The sequence below is a fragment of the Eutrigla gurnardus genome, assembly GCF_963514095.1.
Source record: "Eutrigla gurnardus genome assembly, chromosome: 13".
Classification (NCBI taxonomy): Eukaryota; Metazoa; Chordata; class Actinopteri; order Perciformes; family Triglidae; genus Eutrigla; species Eutrigla gurnardus.
The window spans coordinates 8,026,527-8,046,464 of record NC_139936.1 but is presented as its reverse complement, the minus strand read 5'-3'; the positions used below and the strand labels follow the sequence as shown (position 1 = coordinate 8,046,464).

The window sequence follows — 19,938 nt, the reverse complement described above, 5'->3', positions numbered from 1 at the left end:
TCACATTCGATACGTTTATTAAATGTGAAAGAAAATTGGTTCTTCAAACATAAACACAGCAAAAACTATCCCAGACAATAAATTGATAGTTACCTATAACGTCGAAATGAGATCGGCGTGTTTACGTCACGGGGGGGGGGGGGGGGGGGTTTGAGAGGTTGAAAAATCGCCAGCGTACCAGTGTGGTGGATGTACACAACTGCGTTTGGTAGTTTGAAACTATATTAATCATAGGTTATATCATATGACCGGCGGCGGTTTGCTCTGATAGCATATGCTTGCCTAGAGTCAGTTCTACAACAAACACATTGGTCTGTTGGGCCACCCTGTCTCAAGGCTGACCTCGGTTGTGTAATACTGTTAATGACGTGTTTTCTCGTAAGTAACAGTAGAATAGTGATATTTGTCCAAGGCTGTACGAAAAGACGACCGCTGGTGGATGGAAATAAAGTTGGCGTCATCCCGTTATTAGTTGGAAAAAAAAACATACTTTTTGTACCGTGGCACGAAGGTGAATGGATCAAACTCCCCTACTTCTGAAGGTGTTTCCCCTCAGTTTAGTCTACGAGGTTGTAAACCGCCCAGACCCATAACAAACTCAACCAAAACACACATGGTTGCGGTGTATTTTGGTTTTATTCTTAAAAGTAGCTGTAAAAAACCTGGGCCACCAATGGATTTTTTTCAAATCCAAGCGAAAGAGACGAGGGGCGTTTATTTCCGGGGATGCGTTTTATTTCCTGAGAGGCTGAACTCCGGGCATTAGGCCCACAGCCAATAGGTCAGAGTCGCAGCTGCCACTGGGAACGCTCGAGCTCTCGTAGCCCCGCTGTCTGTCTACTAGAGACTGAAGAGTAAACTGCCAAACGGTCACAGGCTAGTTAGCTAATCAGGCGCTAAGTCAGCTAACTCGCAGACAAGCGGCATTGTACCTTACTATTCCGGGGGTAACGTTAGAATTGTTGTTACGCAAACGCTAGCCAAAACGAAGAGGGCTAGCAACAGTTAAATGAAGTAGCAGGTCGTTGTTTGGGTTCTTTTTAATTAGCTAGGTCTAGCTAACGCGGAAGGCATCCCCACAGAGTAATCAATGGTTAGCATAACGCAACGGGTGTGATACTGTGGTCATTTGAAGGGAATTCTTCCTGAGTTAAGGATGTCTAAACGCCTGCGAAACACTGAGCTCTGCGCTGATTGCAATGTTCCAGGTAAGCAAATGCACACCAACCCTGGAGGGTTTTAGCCGCTGTGCGTTATTTATTCAACGGTAACGTCAAACCAAAGCCTTGCACTTTTAATCAGAGTATCCGTGCTGGCCCATGCTGCTCTCTTCCTTAACAGTAAATCAGAAATGCAGTGTACTGTTGTTTTGATGGGGGCAAGTCGGCTTTGCTCACAGGTCACTAACGTTATAGCTCCCTGGTTGAGGATGCAATTAGACCTGAGGCAGCTGTCGTTTTTAACTGTTTACACTCTGTATAACTTGCCCTAAATAATCAGGCATGCACGTTTGATGCGTCAATGTAACTGCAAAGGTGTTTGTCACAGGTAACACACTGTTTTTATATATATGAAATTATGACTGTGAACGTTTCCAGCAAATTTGAAATGTAATTACACATCCTGCTCCGTGAGCTCTCACTAGCATGACTGCATCATTCATAGAAAGTTCGCGGGCACACTGGTCTCCTGTATGTCTAGTAACAGAGAAGCCTATCTTATGACAACAAAGTGTGACTGTGACAAATTAATTGTTTTCATGACTGAATGAAAGGACTCTTAATGATTTCATTCACTAAGCAGTGAAAAGTCTGTCTTAATGAATGATTTAATGAAAAGATAAGTGAAAGTCAGATTTAACCAATCACTGCACTCTGCTCCCTGTAGGCTATAGTGATTGGCAGGAGATTTATCCGTTTGGATGAAGACAGTTGAATCCTCTGTCCGTCATTTGTTACTAACCAGCATCATTTAACAGATATTTATTTGTTACATAATGGTTATGATAAGTAGGGATGAGAGGAAAATGGGATTGAGCCTTTAAAATAAAACATTTCTGTGAAAGCCACACCAGTAATAGCCTAGTTGCATTGTGTTTGAGGTACTTTCGGAAGTCTCATTTATATAGAAATGACGTGATGTTTTTCAGCAGGCACAGGAAGCAAAACAGGATGCTGAGTGAATTGACTGCATGCTTTCAGTGCAGAAGTTATTTTTTTTCTATTGTGGCAGCACAATATATCATAAATATGACAGTGTAATTTCTCATTAAATATCGAGAAACACATGGACTAGTATAGTCGGTAATACTCTAGTTTGGCTATCATCATGTTGTTCAGACTAGTTAAAGCCCTCAGGTCTCCACAGCAGCTGGCCTGGACTGCACTTCCATACGGCTGTTACCAGTTGTTGGCTGTGAATATTTTTAGAGTTTCAAGATGTGGTATTAAATTTAGCAGCACTTGTTGAGGAAAGGGTAAAAGAGGCATGTCAGCACCAACGCTCAGGTCTTGGTGGAGAGAAAGGAGGAGACTCTGAACACTGGGAACCAGGTGCCAGAATTTGACCAGCAACCACTGCAGCTGTTCCTCCAACACCTCAGCTGCTGCTAAGACACTTACAGTCTTCACTGTCCTGTCACAGTACCAGCCCCTCAATCTGCTTAATAGTTTATCGGCTAGGAGTGTCATATGATTTACAGTATTTTTGTCTTGAGATGTTTGCTGACTATACTGTATCTTGTGCACTCTGTCTCTATTTCTGTACCTCTACATTTCTTGAATGTGCAGCACCGATATTATCGACAGCATCTGCCTGTTTTGTTTAAGTTTTTTTTTCTTACAATGATATGAAAGAGGAAGCTGCTCTATTTCTCAACAATAAGGTTGAGGTGCTTCAACCTACAACTGCTAGTCTTCACTTCCTTGTTGCACAACGCATGGGTTCAGCCAGTATGGGATCAAAAAATCCCATATCTACCGTTGTTACAGCCAACTGGGGTTTATCTTTCTTCTGTCTAGTTAGATGTGTTAGTGTCTGCATGTGAATGCCTTCGCAACACATGTTGTGATTTGAATTTAGCAGTCTGTAATATTTGTGCCCTATTTTGTTCATATTACATTAGCCTAAATAATGCTTCCAGTGGTCCGAGCTTGGCCCTCAAAAAACATTTCCATACCCATCTTTGTCACTCAAACCCAATCCCATTTAATCTTAACAAATATGTAATTAAAATAGAACATTAGACTTTCATTATTAAAAAGACTTAATTTCCTAAAACAGCTGGACAGTGCAGTTTTCAGCAATGTTACTTAAGCCGTATTAAATAGTATTTGTTAAGGATCATTTTCAGCTATGTATAAATACACATTTGCTTCAGAGTATCTGTAGCAGCAGGACGTTTAATGTGGGATTAACTACAATATCAAGTTGATCTAATGATGGCACATTTATTAGAGTGGTCTATTGAAGGTGTAGTTAGGTGTATTAAGTGTGGGTTTGGATCTTTCTCTGGGATTTGTTGACAATAAGAAAAATGTAGAATCTGAGTTTCTTGCGGTGAACCAAAAAAGGAGAAGTGCAATGCTACGACTTAGCATGTCAGTGGTTTGAATAATGGTACCGCTTGTGAAGAGAGGACATGATTTATGATACATTTCTAACTCGTCTGAGAAAACACAAATAAAGCTAGAGCAAATCCAACCTGCGAGAGCCGCTTAGCCACTTCTTAAATTACAGCTTTAGTCAGTTGTGATAAATCACTTGGATCACTGCAAGTATCATGATTTACACTTTGTATTTGTCTCTTCCCTCTCAGAACCTCGCTGGGCTTCGGTGAACAGGGGTGTGTTAATTTGCGACGAGTGCTGCAGTGTCCATCGAAGTCTGGGTAGACACAGCTCCCAAGTCCGCCACCTGACACACACACCATGGCCTCCAACGCAGCTACAGGTAATAACCAGAAATAGGAAAAAAGTAGATTTATATTTGCCTGTGTAAATATCTTTCTACTTTTGCTCTTCCTTTAGTTTATAAGTGCTAACTCGGCTGTATTATGTCTCCTAAAATGCCTTGAGATCACGCTACCCTTGTCTGTATTACTGTGGTTTGAAATTCAGCTGGTCTCTGTGTCTTTGCTCAAGATAAATCTGTTGACAACAGTTGTACATCTGATCCCACTGAGGTGTATTGATTTCGTCCAAACATAGAAAGTGTTTGTTCAGGAAGGGAACTGTTAAAAGCCAGTCAGCATTCTGCAGTTTAATTCAGTGGGACACGCATCACAGGTTTCTTTTACATCTCATCCTAGATGGTTCAGACATTATACAGCAACGGAGCAAATTCAATATGGGAGCACTCTCTTCTGGACCCTGCGTCTGTGATGAGTGGCAAACGCAAGGCCAACCCTCAGGACAAACTGCAGTGAGTGAAAATGTTAACAAAGGCGATTGATTGATGAACTTCCAAGTTTAGTATGTGCCACTGACTCATTAATTGTCTCCTTCTTTCTGTTTGAACCTCTATGTTTCATATTATCCCCAAAGCCCAAACAAATCAGAATTTATTAAAGCCAAATATCAAATGCTGGCATTTGTCCATCGCATGCCTTGCCGGGAAGATGACAGTTCGACAGCCAAGGATTTAAGCAAGGTGAGGAAAATGGCTGCTCAATGTGATTAAGAGTAAACTTAAAACATGTTTTGTACAACGCTTTATTTGTAACTTTATCAGTCCATAGTAATGGAATGTTTTTTGTTTGTTTTTCCAGCAACTTCACTCAAGTGTACGCACTGGGAATCTGGAGACTTGTTTGCGGTTGCTGTCCCTGGGAGCACAAGCAAATTTCTTTCACCCAGTAAGATTTAAATGCTGTATTTAGAATCTTTGCATTTACTCTTTTTGATTTTAGATCCTAATGGTTTGTCCTGTTAATGAACCTTCCCTCTAGGAAAAAGGAAACTCTCCCTTGCATGTAGCTGCAAAGGCAGGACAAGTATCTCAGGCTGAACTATTAACTGTTTATGGAGCAGACCCTGGAGCCCCCGACAGCAACGGCAAAACGCCGATCGACTATGCAAGGTTGGCTGTTTTCAAGCATTCTAAACAATTTCGTGAATCAAACACAAATTATTATGGTCCTGTAGTTTCTCCTTTTGAAACACTGTGTAATTTTGTTTTAACATGTGCCTTTTGTAGGGAAGCTGGCCAACATGACCTGGCAGATAGATTGGTGGAAATTCAGTATGAACTGACTGATCGACTGGCATTCTACCTGTGTGGGAGAAAGCCAGGTAGGTTTTAAGGATGTGTTGGCATGCATGAAAGATGGTTTTGGCTTGGCAGATTAGGCACAAGCACTCATTGTATTTGATGTGCTTGAATACCCATTATGCACTTTATATATACCGGTATATATATATATATATAAAGTTTACGTTTTCCATAAGTATCGATGATGTTGTTGGCAGTCATCCAGATCATTCTTGTTGTTCCTTACAGATCATAAAAACGGCCAGCACTTCATTGTTCCACAAATGGCCGACAGGTAAGAAAGTACAAGCTGTAATTCATCATGATGCACGTCTAATTTAACTTGAACCGAGTCAACGCAGCGAGTACAGTCAGGCGCTTGTTTATGATTGAATTTTTGCTCCGAGGCCTGCTCCGACACGCAGTTGAGATCTCTGCAGCATCTACTATCAGTTTTAAAGCGAACCCACCCTGTGAAGTAGCTGACTTATCCAAACACTGTAATTGCAGCAAATAATTCAAATTATTATTCCAAACAAGTCGAATTCCAAACGAGCAGAACAGCCACTGTAAAACTGTGGCTTTTCAATTCAAATCACACGTTTGATCTTTTTTTATTGCTCTCTTTTGATGGATAAGGAACATGTAAGTATTACACAGAGTTAAGTTTGCATTATGTGGACCCAACAACGCACCAGCCTGTGTTTATGAAAGTTGTGTTTTTTTGTAGCAGTTTAGATTTATCAGAACTGGCCAAGGTAGCAAAGAAGAAACTGCAGTCTGTAAGTGTTTTTGCCCTAACCCTAAGTTCCACTGTTCTGAACTATCATTTGTACCCTGACTTAAGTCTAACTAAGTGTAATTTGCTCATTTTCCTGCAGCTCAGTAACCATTTATTTGAGGAGCTGGCCATGGATGTGTACGATGAGGTGGACAGACGTGAGACTGATGCAGGTAAAGTCAGATCATCCAAGAAAATCTCTCTTTTCTTCAGTTCTATAGTTGTATTACATAGGATTCAAATAACAACAATATTCTTTGTATGCTTTTTTTAATAATTATTTTCATTATTTTACAATCTTTTCAAATAAATAACCATCACACTAAAACTTTTATAGGAAGATAAGAATGAATCAGAACTCAATATATATACTGTATTGTTCTGTCATAGTTACATATATCTGCTACTGTGAGGAGCTGGGGAATAGACGTTTAAAAAAAGGAATTAAAAATGTGCAGTTCACTGAAAATTAAAGGTGGTGAACACATTTGAAAAGGTGGATTTTAAGAAGAAATGTCTTCTTCAGAAACTTGAAATCCTTGACTGGTGTTGCAGCTGTGCTCCTACCTCTAAACCGGAGCTCATTCTTCTCCTATTATCTGTAGTGTGGCTGGCTACACAGAATCACAGCACTCTGGTGACGGAGACGACGGTGGTGCCTTTCCTTCCCGTGAATCCAGAGTATTCATCCACGCGAAACCAGGCGAGTCAGCTTTGAGGAACTCCCATGCAAATGTCGTAACGTTTCCCTCTGCTCACATTTACTCTGAAAGTTAGATCGCACAGCTGATGTGACTTCGTTTTTCTTATTCAGGGACGACAGAAGCTGGCAAGATTTAATGCACATGAATTTGCAACTCTTGTGATTGACATATTAAGTGATGCTAAGCGCAGACAACAAGGGAATTCAGTAGCCAGTCCCAAAGGTCAGCATCTTACTGTTACCTTCTTCCAAGATCTGATTGAAACTGAAGGGTGGCACAGATATGATATTCCACTCTGTGTCCCTTCATTCCAGACAACGTTGAATTCATCCTGAAGAGTACGGCTGTCAGGCACTGCAGTGACAGCCAGGACAACGACCAGCCTGACTACGATAGTGTGGCGTCTGATGAGGATACAGATCACGAGCAGCCCTCGAACAAAGGAGATAGGACAAAGGTATCATGGCGTCCCTTCGACAAACCTTGAAAGTCTCAGTCTCTCTCTCTCTGTCTGTCTGTCTGTCTGTCAGACTTTCTGTAAGCAATTTGTTTCAACCGCTCTCTCCAACAGAGCCTGGACTCTGACCTCTCAGATGGCCCCATTACTATGCATGAGTACATGGAGGTAAAAACCGCACTGTCTGCCTCCGAAGCAAAGATCCAGCACCTCATGAAAGCCAACAACAACCTGAGTGATGAGCTGAGGCTGATGCAGAAAAAGGTATCCACCGCGCTCCACCAATAAGATCACTAACACCAGGGGGCCGGACTGAGGGGGGGCCACAGTGGTCAGCAGAGCTCTTCTCCTGCCCAGTGGGATCGCTCTCTGGTGTGGAGCTATCTGAATAGGAATGCTGTGTTGAAAGATAAGCTGCTGTGACACCCTGCTGGTCCACCCTCTGTTTTGGCCAGCATGTTCAATTTCAAAGCTTGAATGGAAACTGGAGCTTTTCTTTTTTTTTGTTTTTTTTGTTGCTTTGTTTTCTGGATTTCAGAAGAAATGCATCCTTTCTCCAGTTAATAACAAAACATTTTATCCATAGTCCTCCTTTTTTTTTTTTGTAATAAATCCATGCTGTCTAATGTTACTAACAAGCATGTTAAGAAAAAGCATGACATAATTGACAGTGGTTTTTAATCCCTTCATAGAGACTAATTTAGATTTTATGTGTGTGCCTTGAATGTTTCCAGCAGTTGTTTTTGGTAACACCCTTTTAGCACATGTGGATTTATTGTTTGATATATTGTCTAAGTGGTCACATTTCATAGAGACGTCATAGAAATCATACTCCTTAGCTCATACAAACTTGGAATACTGTTTTTCTGTTGCACCGAACTGCTAATTTATAGACATGACAATGTTACGTTTGAGATTCTGCACACATGTATTCACTGTGCTTCAACATCTATATCCTGCTAAAACCCAAACGATGACCATTTTTGGTCACAGATGTTTAAGCATGTTACAGCTTTTATTGTGTTAAAACGAACCCCCGGCACTGAGGTTTTTTTTTCTTATGTTAAAATCGATCAAATCTGGCTGTTTTGAAGGAGCACGCTGATAATTAGTCGCTCTTAATTCTGTGTGTGTGACTCCCGGCTGCACACACGAGGTCATTGTGACACTGCAGTAGACATACAGCAATGTAGCATACTGTATTGTTTTGGATGATGTGATCTGGCTTATGGTTGAACAGATTCACTATAATGACCACATTCAGATAAAGATGTGGTGGAGAAAGCAGGACATGTGGCTTGTCATGACATTGCCATGACCCAACATAATGGGTCACTATGGCGGAGGTTACTACCTTGCTACTCCCTTTTCTGACCACTATACCAGGCCTTATCCTCTCATAAGGCTGGAGTTGATCCATCTCTACTGTGGCTACATCTTTGACTTAAACTGCACCTGTGTTGCTTACCTACGCAACAGTCTTTTGCTTGCTTATCTCTTGCTTTTGCTTTTTTTTAGACCTAGAGGAAGTCCCTCCCAGAGCAAAATTCATGTTATTCCTATGATTTTTAGGAGGTTGATTGACAACTTAATAGATATTTAAGGAAAACATAAGATGATATTGTCATGTCAAGTCTGTAAACTTAAATCCCAAAGACGTACGTTTCTCTGGTATGGTAGATTATTATGAGAGCATTATCCAAATATTGACTGAACTTTCTATATCATGGGTATAACAGAATTCTCAAATTTTATAATATAACAGTGATGCCAAATGGAAAGCTTGGCAAAATTAAATGACTATAAGCATGCTGACAGTGGCATACTGTCAAAGTATAACAGGAATATGATGTTGTGCTGTAAAGTGGATCAGAACAGGGAACACAGCTTGCTTTGCTGAGAGCATCTCTTAGTGTATTGCTGACCGTCTCTTCCAGCTGCAATCTCTGCAAAGCGAGAACACCTCTCTCAGGCGGCACGTCCCAGCCAATATCTATCAGATCCCCAGCGGGTCAGACTACCCCGATCCCTCCAGCCCCTCAGCCCTGAAACGCCGGCAGTCTGCAAGGGCCAGTCGGCCCATGTCTATGTATGAGACCGGCTCAGGCCTGAAGCCCTATCTCCCTAAAGGGGAAACTCCCTACCCAGAGGAGGGCATCCCCACCCTGCAACCCTTCCCACCTCATGTAAGTAACACCTGTTCCCTGCTACCCTTTGCCATTTCCTCCCCACTGCCCTGTTTCCACCACTTTTCCTCATGTCTTCACCCTGTCTGCAAACCTTTCTCTCTTGCCTTCTTAAAAATGGTTTTCCTTACTCATTTGCGACTGGGAAGTTTTTTTGCAGCATCAAAGACGGAGTCATCAAAACCACAATGTCATGCATTTAGACACAGCCAGTCACATCTCATCTTGTCCAGATCCATATTCAAAACCATAATCTGCATCTATCTGTTGTTTACTGGAGTGCTGCTTGTTTGTCAGACAGAACTTAGCTGTAACCGCAAGGAGATGCTGTTATTATGATATACTTTGAAGGTTTGTACTGTGTTTTTATGTTGATGAAGCATTAAAACTACCATAAAAATACTCTGTGTTTTTGTAATGCATGATAATTTCACAAGCTCTCTTTGCCTTCTCATCAGTTTGATTCTCTCTTTCTTTCAAATAAGATTATGCAGTTAAATTTGAGCCTGTGAATCATAGTTTTCTGGTACTTTTCTCTCGATGGATTAACTCTGAGGCTCTTCACTCATATGTTTTCCAGCACACTGTTCTCAGACATTAGAGCTCAGCGAACAAATGTAGGAGGATAATCTGTAACAACCAAGCAATGATTTATCTTAAAATCACCCCTCTAAAATAATAGAATCTTCTAATCCTGAATTTAATGGCATGTTCGTAACACAGAAATCACTCTATTCTCAAAATACAGTTTGGAGTTGAGACAACAAACTTGAATCAATATAACATGATCAAATCTCATTCATCTCACATTTTAGTCTGTTTCTTTTTAATTTATGAAATTTGTGTTCTTAAAATGTGATTTGAACCCTGTCTTTAGACGGAAAGGGGCGCTTTTGTGACCACCTCTTCATCCCTCCCCTCATTTCCATCCACACTGTCTTGGTCGAAGGACGAAAGTGCTCAAAAGGTTAAGTACATCCTCACTCGGTTCACGTCTTGTGGGACACGGCAAATCCACTCTGGGCCATCTCTTCCTCTTGCCCCTCCCTCACCTCCTTCTGTGCTCCTTATCTGCCCTGCTGCATGAGCCGCCCCTCCACCAGCCGCCCTCGCCATCAGACACCTGCCTTCCATCAGCATCATCCTCACAGCGCGGCTACACAACTGGAATTGTATGGTTTTGTGGAGGCGAAGCCTCTGTCTGAATGTCGAGCAGAAAGTTGCGCTTGTGATGCAGCACCTGCTAATTTTAATGCTTTCTTTTCTTGAGATGATGTTGAAAAAGTTTTAATACTACTTGTCTGTAAAAAAAGGAAAGAAATTGAGTAAATTAGATTGTTAAATGTATATTTAATGCCTCGTGAGTTGCTAAGCTCAATTTCAAACATTCTCACTCACAGTATAAAGAGAAGTCATATGTTTAACCTTGTCTCTAACAACTGCTTGGCTGTTTTGCATAGTGAGCTTCCAACAGCATGCTCTCACTTCCTCCAGTAACGCAGAAACGACGGGCTGATCCAGGAGTTGTTTAAGGTCTAAAAAGATTTATCTTCTGCTCAGACAAAACAAAGATCTTTAAAAACTGTATGTGTGAACCACATTCCCTGAGGCACGCTTATGTGTGCTGCGTTGCATTTTGTACTGCATACAAGAGGAAGACTGTTTAGATTGATGGAGTATGGACATGTTGTACAATCGGTGCTGTGTTGTGAGTGTACTTGTTTGTCTCTGCTTCCTGTTTATATATTTAACCTTGAGTCTGTTAGTGAAACTGCATGGAGCCGAGTTTCAGTGAATACCGCAGATCGCATAAGGAAATCCTATCTAGTATAATTTATGAATGTTCTGCTTATGATCTACTTTCATTTATGACTTAACTTCCCACTTTCAAACCGTGACCCTCTGCATGGGTCCACTTCTCTTTGGTTTGGAGGTTGAGTAAAGCTCTGCTGTCATGGTTCTGATGTAATGTATCTGGCCACGTGTTATTAGAACTGGCTTCAGTTTGACAGTTTTGTTAATGCATTCTTAATTTAACATATTGTCACATTTGATGATGATCATACCTACTCGCTGAAGAAGATCATTTTAAGAAGGTCTGTGTTAGTGATTGTGTCATACTGATTTGAGTAAACTGTCTCTGAAATCTATTTTACTCATCCTATGCTCTTGCTTCACAGCTGTGTTGGCTTATTTTCAGTCAGTCGTCTGCATCGCTTTTACTTGTCTATCTTCCAATTTGACCTACGACCAACAGCGAGGAGTATATTTCCAGTATAGGTTTTTGTTCTTTGTCGACGAGCACAGACATTAGGATCTCACCACAGCTGTTTCTGGTTTCTATCGTCGGTGACATGGGATGCATGAGGCACATTGTCATTTTCTTTCTTTCTCTCGTCTCTTTCTTCTAGGCCTCAAAGTTAGAGAAGCAAAGCAGCATGCCGGAGAGTGACTATGACAACACATTCACTGACTCTGAGATGGATGATTCGGGGTAAGAGCGTCGTCTAGAATGTTTGTAATGAGAGCAAAAATATGTCACCGTCTTCAAGCTCCTTAATACAGTTTAAAGGCATTTTTAAGTAGAATAATGTGCTGTTTTGTCTTTAGTGTGAACAGCAGGGACTTAGCAGTAACATCATTTCTTCTGAATTTACCTCTGCAGTTTATGTCGGAGAGGGAGGATGAGGAGCAGTGGCTGGCTGGGGGAGGGCAGCTCTATTCCTGAACTGGATGATTCGGAGATGGAGTCAGACCCCACACTTCCCAGCACGGAGGACGTCATCCGCAAAACCGAGCAGATCACCAAGAATATCCAGGAGCTGTTGCGAGCTGCTCAGGAGAACAAGCACGACAGGTCAGAAAAGAAATGGACCTTCATTGGGTTTTTTTTAGCTTTCTTTTCCTTCCATTTTAAACCAGGACTTCCTCTTACATTCATCAATATTCTGTTTAGTTGTGTTTATCGCCCATCATTTCCCCTTTTTGTCCGTTATCGTCACTCTTCCCTTTCATTCTACCCCCGATCTGCTTCGCTGTTTTGATGTTTTGGTGTCGCCGTGTCCCCCCCGTCCCTCACGCCTGTGAGCAGACCTTGCGAGCGTGAAGGTGTGCGTCGGCTCAGGCACAGCCTGGGATGTTTCAGCACTCTGGTGCCCTGGGCCGAGAAGGCCCCCCCTCCCCTCCAGCCGCTCAGCCTGCGGTCCCCTGACCCCACCTCCTGGTACTCTGGCCTCTGTCCCTGCCTCCCAGGCACAGTTTTATTTTCCTCTCCCTCTCACCGTTTCTGCCTCACCCGCTAACAAGCTATCTCTTTTTCTTCAGTGTGCTGACCTTGAATTTGCTTCAGTTGATTGATGCGTAGTTACATCTATGCAGTGACTTGCTTTTCAGTGAATTTCATGTAATACATTTTTCTTGTTGATTTTGTTTCAGCTGTGTTGCCATAATAATACAAAAATGTGCTATGGAATAAAAACACCTTGTACTTACAACGCTAAAAATGTGTGTGTTGAATAGCATGTTCTGTTGAAGGTGATAATGCACGGTTTGGTGTGAATACTATACAGTACGTTGACTTGCATGTAAGAGCTTATAGTTAATTGATGTTATCAATATTCCTTCAATAATGTTGAGATTTGTATGCGTGTGATATCAATACATTTATCTTATCAACAAATCTCTTCTCTTCACAGCTTCATACCCTGTTCAGAAAGAATATATGTGGCTGTAACAGAAATGGCTGCCCTCTTTCCCAAGGTAATAACATTTTTAGATATTTTGCTTTGAGAGAATGTTGAAGTCAGACGTTTTTTATTTGTTATTTTGAAAACATCACCAGCACAAATACCAGAGTTTTAAGGTCCAACTACAGCAATATTTTCAATTTCTGATGTATTATTTTACTTGGTTCGAATCAAAAAGCATATCATTCCACCTAAATGTGTATTAACCAAAGTAGATACACTGTGGTTCTTAATGATCTGCACTATTCTGCCTCATTTTGCACAAATCTGTTAACCTTTTGAACAAACACGTTTGCATTAGCATGAATATATTTCAATCTTCCTCTGCAGAAGCCTCGCTCGGACACTGTGAGAGGCTCTCTGCGCTTGTTGACGTCCAGTGCTTACCGGCTCCAGAATGAGTGCAGGAAGGCGTTGCCTTCCGAGGGCTGCCCAGGACCGGACATGCAGCTGGTCACTCAGCAGGTCATCCAGTGTGCTTATGACATTGCCAAGGCAGCGAAGCAGCTCGTCACCATCACCACAAAGGAGAATACCAACTAACAGCACTTACAGGGCTGCAGAGCAGTCAGCATCTCAGTTTTGTTCTTATATATCTATTTTTTTTAATGATTGTGTTGTTTTCCGTATTTGTCGTATATGCATGCATTGTTTTTTAATTTATGAATAAATATTTAAAGCCAACTCTGGACAAAATCTGAGTGTAAAGTAAAATTCAGCAACTTTACTTCAGCTGCTGTAATAGCACAATTTCTCTTAAGGTCAAATAATAACTTCCACAAATCATGTTAAATCAAGCAGCAGCTAGCAAGCCTTGGGACTGTAATGATTAATTACAATTTGAGCAATGCCTGCTCTTAGTTATAAATAACCTTTACGATGTAAATACCTTTCATTGAGAGAGGGAATAAACCACAGCACAGTAAATCCACATGATGATAATGGTTAATGTTATCAATCCAAAGCCAGAAATGGATGCTGAAAGCCATAAATGAGTCATGAATCTGCTGAATGCTATTACTCTTGTAGCGAACGAATCTAACTAATTGCACTGTGCAAGCATCATCATACTGTAAATTTGAATCTCAGAAAAACAAATTGACCAGTAAATGTTGGGAACGTCATTTATGCACATGCTATTTGCTGTTTGTTGCATCGAAAAAAGCTGTTTCTATGGTTTGTCCCGTTCCAGTGGAGTCCAGTCTGCAGTGCAGTTATTGCGGCTGTTTACATGTAAGCCCATTTGTCAAGTCAGTGAATGCAATTAATGCTTGATCGGGGGGGGCCAAGTTGTATTCTTAACCAGCACCGGGATGTTGTTGTATTGAGTTCAAATGATCTGGTGTGTTTCTCCACACAGCACTGTATTCTGCGGTCTGCTGTGCCATTTGCAGTGTTGGTGACGTTACAAGGTATTTAGAGGTAATAGCCATACAGCGTGTATGTCCTCGTGTTCTGTGCTCTGTTCCGTTGCTGCTAGTTATGTATTAAATGTGCAACATATGGGATAGAAGTCTAGACGTCTCATAACGTTCATCCTCACCAAGTGTTTCAGAGTCCATCTGCATTTTAAAATCGCATCAAGGTAATGTCCCTCTCTGTACTTGACTGGAGTGCAGGGATGTATGTGATGCAGCTGTTAAAGTTGCACTTTGGAAAAAATAATTATTTTCTAAATAAACTTAATTTATAAATACAGCCTGTTTGTGATTTTACAGATGTTGTATTTATCGAGTTTCACTTGCCTAAATACATAATACTGGAATAATTATATAGGAAAAGCTTTATTAAAAACAGCCTAAAAAAATAGGCATAGAAAACATTCAGCTCTAAAAGTGCACAACAAAGTCATCAACCAGCATTGAATTATTAACACCAGGATGGCACAAAATATGAACTCATAACTTATATATATGCGCCATTCATCACTTAAAACGGATGAATCTGTCTAGAAACAATACTAAGATTTCCATATGTACATTTAAAGAGTTATTGGTTGTTGAAATTGTACATTGTACATCACATATTTTTATGGAGAGGAGGAACCATTACATTGACCACTAACTGTTATTATTTACATGTAGGCATGGGATCATTGTTTCTTAAACACGAATGAAAAAAACGAAACTGTTTAAAAGCTAATTTACAGGTAGAAAAACATGCATCTCACAAGACTTCAGTCTTCCAGGTTTCTCATGTCCAGGCTGATCGATGTCTGCTGTGAATCTGAAAGGGAAAGTTTCGAGCACATTTTAGGAATAAAGCAACCTGGCGACTTTGAATATGAACATTCAGCTTGACTTTCATCTTTTACCTTCTCCTGGTACCCTTTGTTGGCCATCCTCTGCATCTCCAGCCTCTTCTCCTCCTCCTGGATTTGAAGAGCCTCCCTGTCCTCCTTCTCCTGCTGCTCTATCTTGCACTGCTCCTCCCACTGCTCTCTGCGCCGCTGCTCCACCTAGAGTACACATAAAGAACTTTAGTTCAGTTTTATTATTAAAAAAGCTATAGAATCTAATGCTTTGCTGCTGGTTGAAATGCCTGTTCATGATTCTTCTCAAATATTAACTGACAGCTACTGCTATGGAAACCACTGTGCCAACCTGATCATTTATCTCCTGCATCCGTGCTGTCCTACGTCCCTCTTCTTGCTCCTTCTCCTGGCGTCTGGTCGTTCTCTCCAGCTCCAGCTCCTGGATCAGCTGTTCTCGTCTCCTCAGGGACTCTTCCTGAGCCTCTCTGTTCTTTTGCATCTTAAGCTCCAGCTGCTGCTGTCTCCCTGCAAGTACCTTTCCAGGAAGAAGCAGAAAAGACAGCTGTTGTTTAGTCGTTGTATTTGAAAAATGACATATTCAATTAAAATTTCATCTTTTTTTTAAAAGTAATTCACCTCTTGCATGAGCCGTTCTCTGGCTTTCCTCTCCTTCTCCCACTGTGCTTCTCGCTTCTCCCACACGCGCTGAGCTTCTTCTCTGAAATGGATGACATGCATTGGTTTTCAGGGAGTCCATTCATACAGTCAGAAGCTTACTGAATCTGCGTACTCACCTGTGTAGGCTGTCAAACTCGGCCTCCCTCTCCTGCTCCAACTGAAGCTGCTCTTCAATCACACGTTTCATCCAGGCAGCATCGGCGATGGCCCTTTCCCTTCGTGCAGTCTCTATCCTTCGGTCCTCCTGCTGTCCATCTAGCAAAGCTGCCAGGATCTTACGGTCGGCCTCCTGGTGGGCATAGAAGAGTTCGAGGAAGGTGTGAAAGCCAGGCAAGTTGGATTCCATGTACAAAGATATACTGTATCAAAAGGGAGGGGAAGTGGACCAACCAGTTCCTCCTGCACTTGCTGGGCTCTCCTTTTCAGCTGAGCGCGATATTGACGGATCAAGAAATGCCTGGTTGGTGGAACACAAATCCAATGAAGCCAATGCCTCACCAGAATGAAGAACTGTATTACTTGAGATAAGTTATCCACGGAAAGAGCTTCCCTTACCCCATCTCAGACTTCTTTCGCCTTTCCTCCACTGTTCTCCTCTCCTCCTCTATCTTCTCCAGCTCCCATTGTTTTACCAGCAGAGCCTCTTGCTCCTTCTTCAGGCGATTTGCCTGAGAGAGAGAAATAGCTTAAAAACACATCTGCCATCATTTTTCCCAACACAAATTATTTGTAAATACCTCTTCTTCCTTCAGCTTCAGGTCTTCCATCTGTTTGCAAAGTTCCTCCCCCCTCTTCCGCTCCTCTACCTTCTTTTCCTCTTCCGCTTGTTTCATCCTCTCCAGAGCCTCTTTTCGGGTCCTCTCGTACTCATTTTCGAAGCGTTTCTTCTGCTCCAGCTCCGCCACTTCTTTCTGCATGTTCAAAGAGAGATGGGTGTCTTACAGTCTCTATTATGTACCATGTTGAGGAGATTAACGTGGGTAGATTTCAGACTTGATACTGTGCTCACAGAGGACATGAGGACTGTTTAATGAAACATTGCTTTGTTACATAAATAATTAGTCTCGACAACGTTTAATGACTTGTGGGTCCTGAGTGTCATCGCTGACTTGAGGGAGGTGATGTAAAATGTCCTTGTGAGCAACACAATTTTGTTTGAATAGCATTTACCACAGCTCTTTGCACAGGCAACGTTACACATAAAATGCCACTCTGACCACCCTATGTTGGTTTCTTCTCTCATTCTATGTCTGTGGTAATGACTGTGTAAGAATAATAACTGTTTTTGAACGGTAGAGTTGAAGTCTTCTGAATCTCCTAACAAGGAGCCACGGATCAAAAACACTTATCATCCTTGGTCAGTTATTATAACACTTGAATGAAAAGAAAATCAACTATTTTGCCTCATAGCTGTGATGAATGTCTTACCTGTTTCTTCTCAGATATCTGCTCCTGCCATTGGCTGACAACATGATCTTTATGTAGTGACGACTCAAGCTGTGGACAGATTAAAAGAGCGATTAAGGACGTAGACGAGACAGAGATACTGATGAACTTGACCTTCCGCGGAAGGGACACCAGAACATTTTATTCTCTAAAGTCGACACTGGACTCAGGTTAACAGAAAGTCGTGGAATATCTGTATCACAAGCCCTATTTGTTTACAGATCAAGTGGACGTCTTGACAAAAAGTCTCTGTTTTATCCTCTTGCAGAGCTCTATAGACGCACAGAATGGATACAGGAGTCCCGAGGCCATTTATCACCTCACCAGCAGTGGGACTTTTAAGTAAGAGGTTTGGCAACTTGTCACATTTCCATTAATAGTTTAAACGTATCTACCTCTTGCAAGTCTGTGTTGTTTTTCTTCCAGTGCTCCCTCAGCAGTCCTTGTGCAAGCTTGGGATAAAAAAACAAAAATAACAGGGATTACACATCTCTGGCAGAGTACCACGATCATACATATACAACTCATTAAATGCAACTACCTTTTTTCTTGTTTCCTCTCTTGCTATACGGAGCTCTTCAGCTTTTTGCACCAGCTGACCTGCCAACGTGCTCCTGTTAGGAACTACTTCCCTCAGCTCCGCCTCCAGCTGGTCTTGCTCCTCTTGAAGCATGACCCTGAGCTGATTCCTGCGCTGCTCCAGGCTCGCCTTCTTTTCCTCCTTCAGTCTCTGTTCATGGTATGCCCACATACTGACAAAATGGAGAATTAAGAGACATTAGCTCTTCTTCTCTGCCACCGTTTTTTGTCATTTGTCTGCTGAAAACAACAGGATTCCAGAGATATACTAGAGGAGAAAATGACGGGGTTAGTTATGCTCATTACACATTCAAACATTTTATCACAGCACGTATTTAAGGGGGGGAAACACTAATATTGATTTTCTGAGCCCAATACTGTGTACATATAATAACTAAACACTAAAAAAGAGGCTTGACTCCCTCACTATTACTCACTGTAAATATCATTGACATGTCTGACTATGATATTTCATAGTGGAAAGATTCATAACGCTTCTAGTCATGAACAGATATTTTGTCATTACGATACTTACACATGTTCTCTCTACAGTAAGTTTGAGAAAGCCTCACATGTTACCCAATAAGTACATATGTATTGGGAGCAGTAATAGCAGATTACTGTCTCTTTATAAACGTTTATCATACAAACACCTTCTATACAAATGATGAGTACTCACATAGCCATCTAGTGAGAGCAGAGAAAGAGAAACGCAGTAGAAATACTGTAGTAGACCCTTGGCATTCATAATAATAAACATGAACATGTAACACAAAACAGATTCAAACCGATGTATCCTTAATTGCATTGTTTTATTTGACCTCCTACTATTGCAGGGATGTCTGTAATGAAATACGAGAAAGCTGTATGTGGTAACTGAGTCGGTCCAGCTCCGGTGCATGAAGTTACCTCTGCTCGTGGGACTGCCGGGAGCTCCACGCCGCCTGTTTCTGGCTGCGGACGTTCTGCTCTCTCAAGTAGTGAGCATGCAGCTGCCACTGCTGCCGGCAGCGGTCCTCCTTCTCCCGCTGCAGGGCCAACTGTCCGGCCAACACCCGGGACCGACTGGGCACATGGGTGGAATGGTTCGGCAGAGCCATTATAGACCTGAATCATGATGATGAGCATACATGGAGAGAATCAGCTCAACCAACTGCTTCCTAACTGCTTAGAACTAGTTAGCTAATACCTGGCCAACCTCACACTGAGGCTAAATTGAGGTTCATTCATATAGAAAGTATCTAGTTACCTTCATGTCTTTGCTAGATATTTTCGTCCATGTAATGTTTATTAGTTAGCTAAATGCAATACAAAAGGGAAATCAACACTGTAAACAAAGCGCTAACGTTATACCGCTCACTCGCACCCGGAAACATTGCTCAGTTAATGACTCTTTCAGCTCACCTACCCGTTTGGTGGTAAACTGTTCCTTTCTCTCTATATTCGTTAAAACAAGATGAAGTTTTGCATTTCTACAGGGAAAATCGCTGTTATTCCATAGACTCAACCCCCCGGTTTCCCTAGTTACCCATGCACTTCCTAGTTACTCCCACGCTACGGGATGAAGTAAAGGTCAAAATTACTTTCTGGAAGAAAACGCGAAACGCATTTCCGTTAAGCATCGGGTACTATTTTTATTTCTTTTTATTTAAAAACATTTAGCATCATAAGATGTACATTCATTTCTGTTGTGATCAATGCACTTTTTCGAGCTGATCATACATCTGATCATCGATTTGTGATTCACTAGTTTCTATCTCGAATATTTCAATGCAGAAAACAAAACACTCACATATATTATTATACATTGGATATTGTAAATACTAGGGTATAATCTGGTTCCAGACTGTTGAATTG

At 41.5% G+C, this 19,938-nt stretch overlaps 2 protein-coding genes across 9 annotated transcripts; one reads left to right on the top strand and one right to left on the bottom strand.

The window, feature by feature from the left end:
* Positions 1-819: 819 nt before the first annotated feature.
* Positions 820-15,233, top strand: git2a (G protein-coupled receptor kinase interacting ArfGAP 2a). 7 transcript variants are annotated; one of them, XM_084023906.1, is made up of 21 exons: positions 820-1,208; positions 3,818-3,951; positions 4,310-4,422; positions 4,545-4,650; positions 4,769-4,855; positions 4,949-5,079; positions 5,197-5,291; positions 5,500-5,545; positions 5,984-6,032; positions 6,132-6,204; positions 6,637-6,734; positions 6,846-6,957; positions 7,050-7,192; positions 7,307-7,456; positions 9,130-9,378; positions 10,256-10,345; positions 11,790-11,872; positions 12,044-12,235; positions 12,470-12,601; positions 13,074-13,137; positions 13,455-15,233. In XM_084023906.1, exons 1-21 carry the CDS (start codon positions 1,157-1,159, stop codon positions 13,665-13,667), a joined length of 2,412 nt encoding a protein of 803 aa, XP_083880032.1. In that variant the 5' UTR covers positions 820-1,156; the 3' UTR covers positions 13,668-15,233. The 7 variants fall into 7 exon arrangements, with proteins under 7 accessions (XP_083880032.1, XP_083880031.1, XP_083880037.1 ...); XM_084023905.1 differs by having other exon boundaries at positions 821-1,208; positions 5,981-6,032; XM_084023911.1 differs by lacking the exon at positions 12,470-12,601 and having other exon boundaries at positions 821-1,208.
* Positions 15,212-19,626, bottom strand: tchp (trichoplein, keratin filament binding). 2 transcript variants are annotated; one of them, XM_084023922.1, is made up of 13 exons: positions 19,490-19,626; positions 18,991-19,188; positions 18,044-18,254; positions 17,898-17,954; positions 17,485-17,553; positions 16,794-16,967; positions 16,612-16,724; positions 16,447-16,513; positions 16,173-16,345; positions 16,015-16,096; positions 15,728-15,913; positions 15,439-15,582; positions 15,212-15,350 (listed from the first exon to the last, which is right to left on the bottom strand). In XM_084023922.1, the coding sequence occupies exons 2-13, from the start codon at positions 19,179-19,181 to the stop codon at positions 15,318-15,320; spliced, it is 1,500 nt and encodes a 499-aa protein (XP_083880048.1). In that variant the 5' UTR covers positions 19,182-19,188; positions 19,490-19,626; the 3' UTR covers positions 15,212-15,317. The 2 variants fall into 2 exon arrangements, with proteins under 2 accessions (XP_083880048.1, XP_083880049.1); XM_084023923.1 differs by lacking the exon at positions 19,490-19,626 and adding an exon at positions 19,435-19,456.
* Positions 19,627-19,938: the final 312 nt, after the last annotated feature.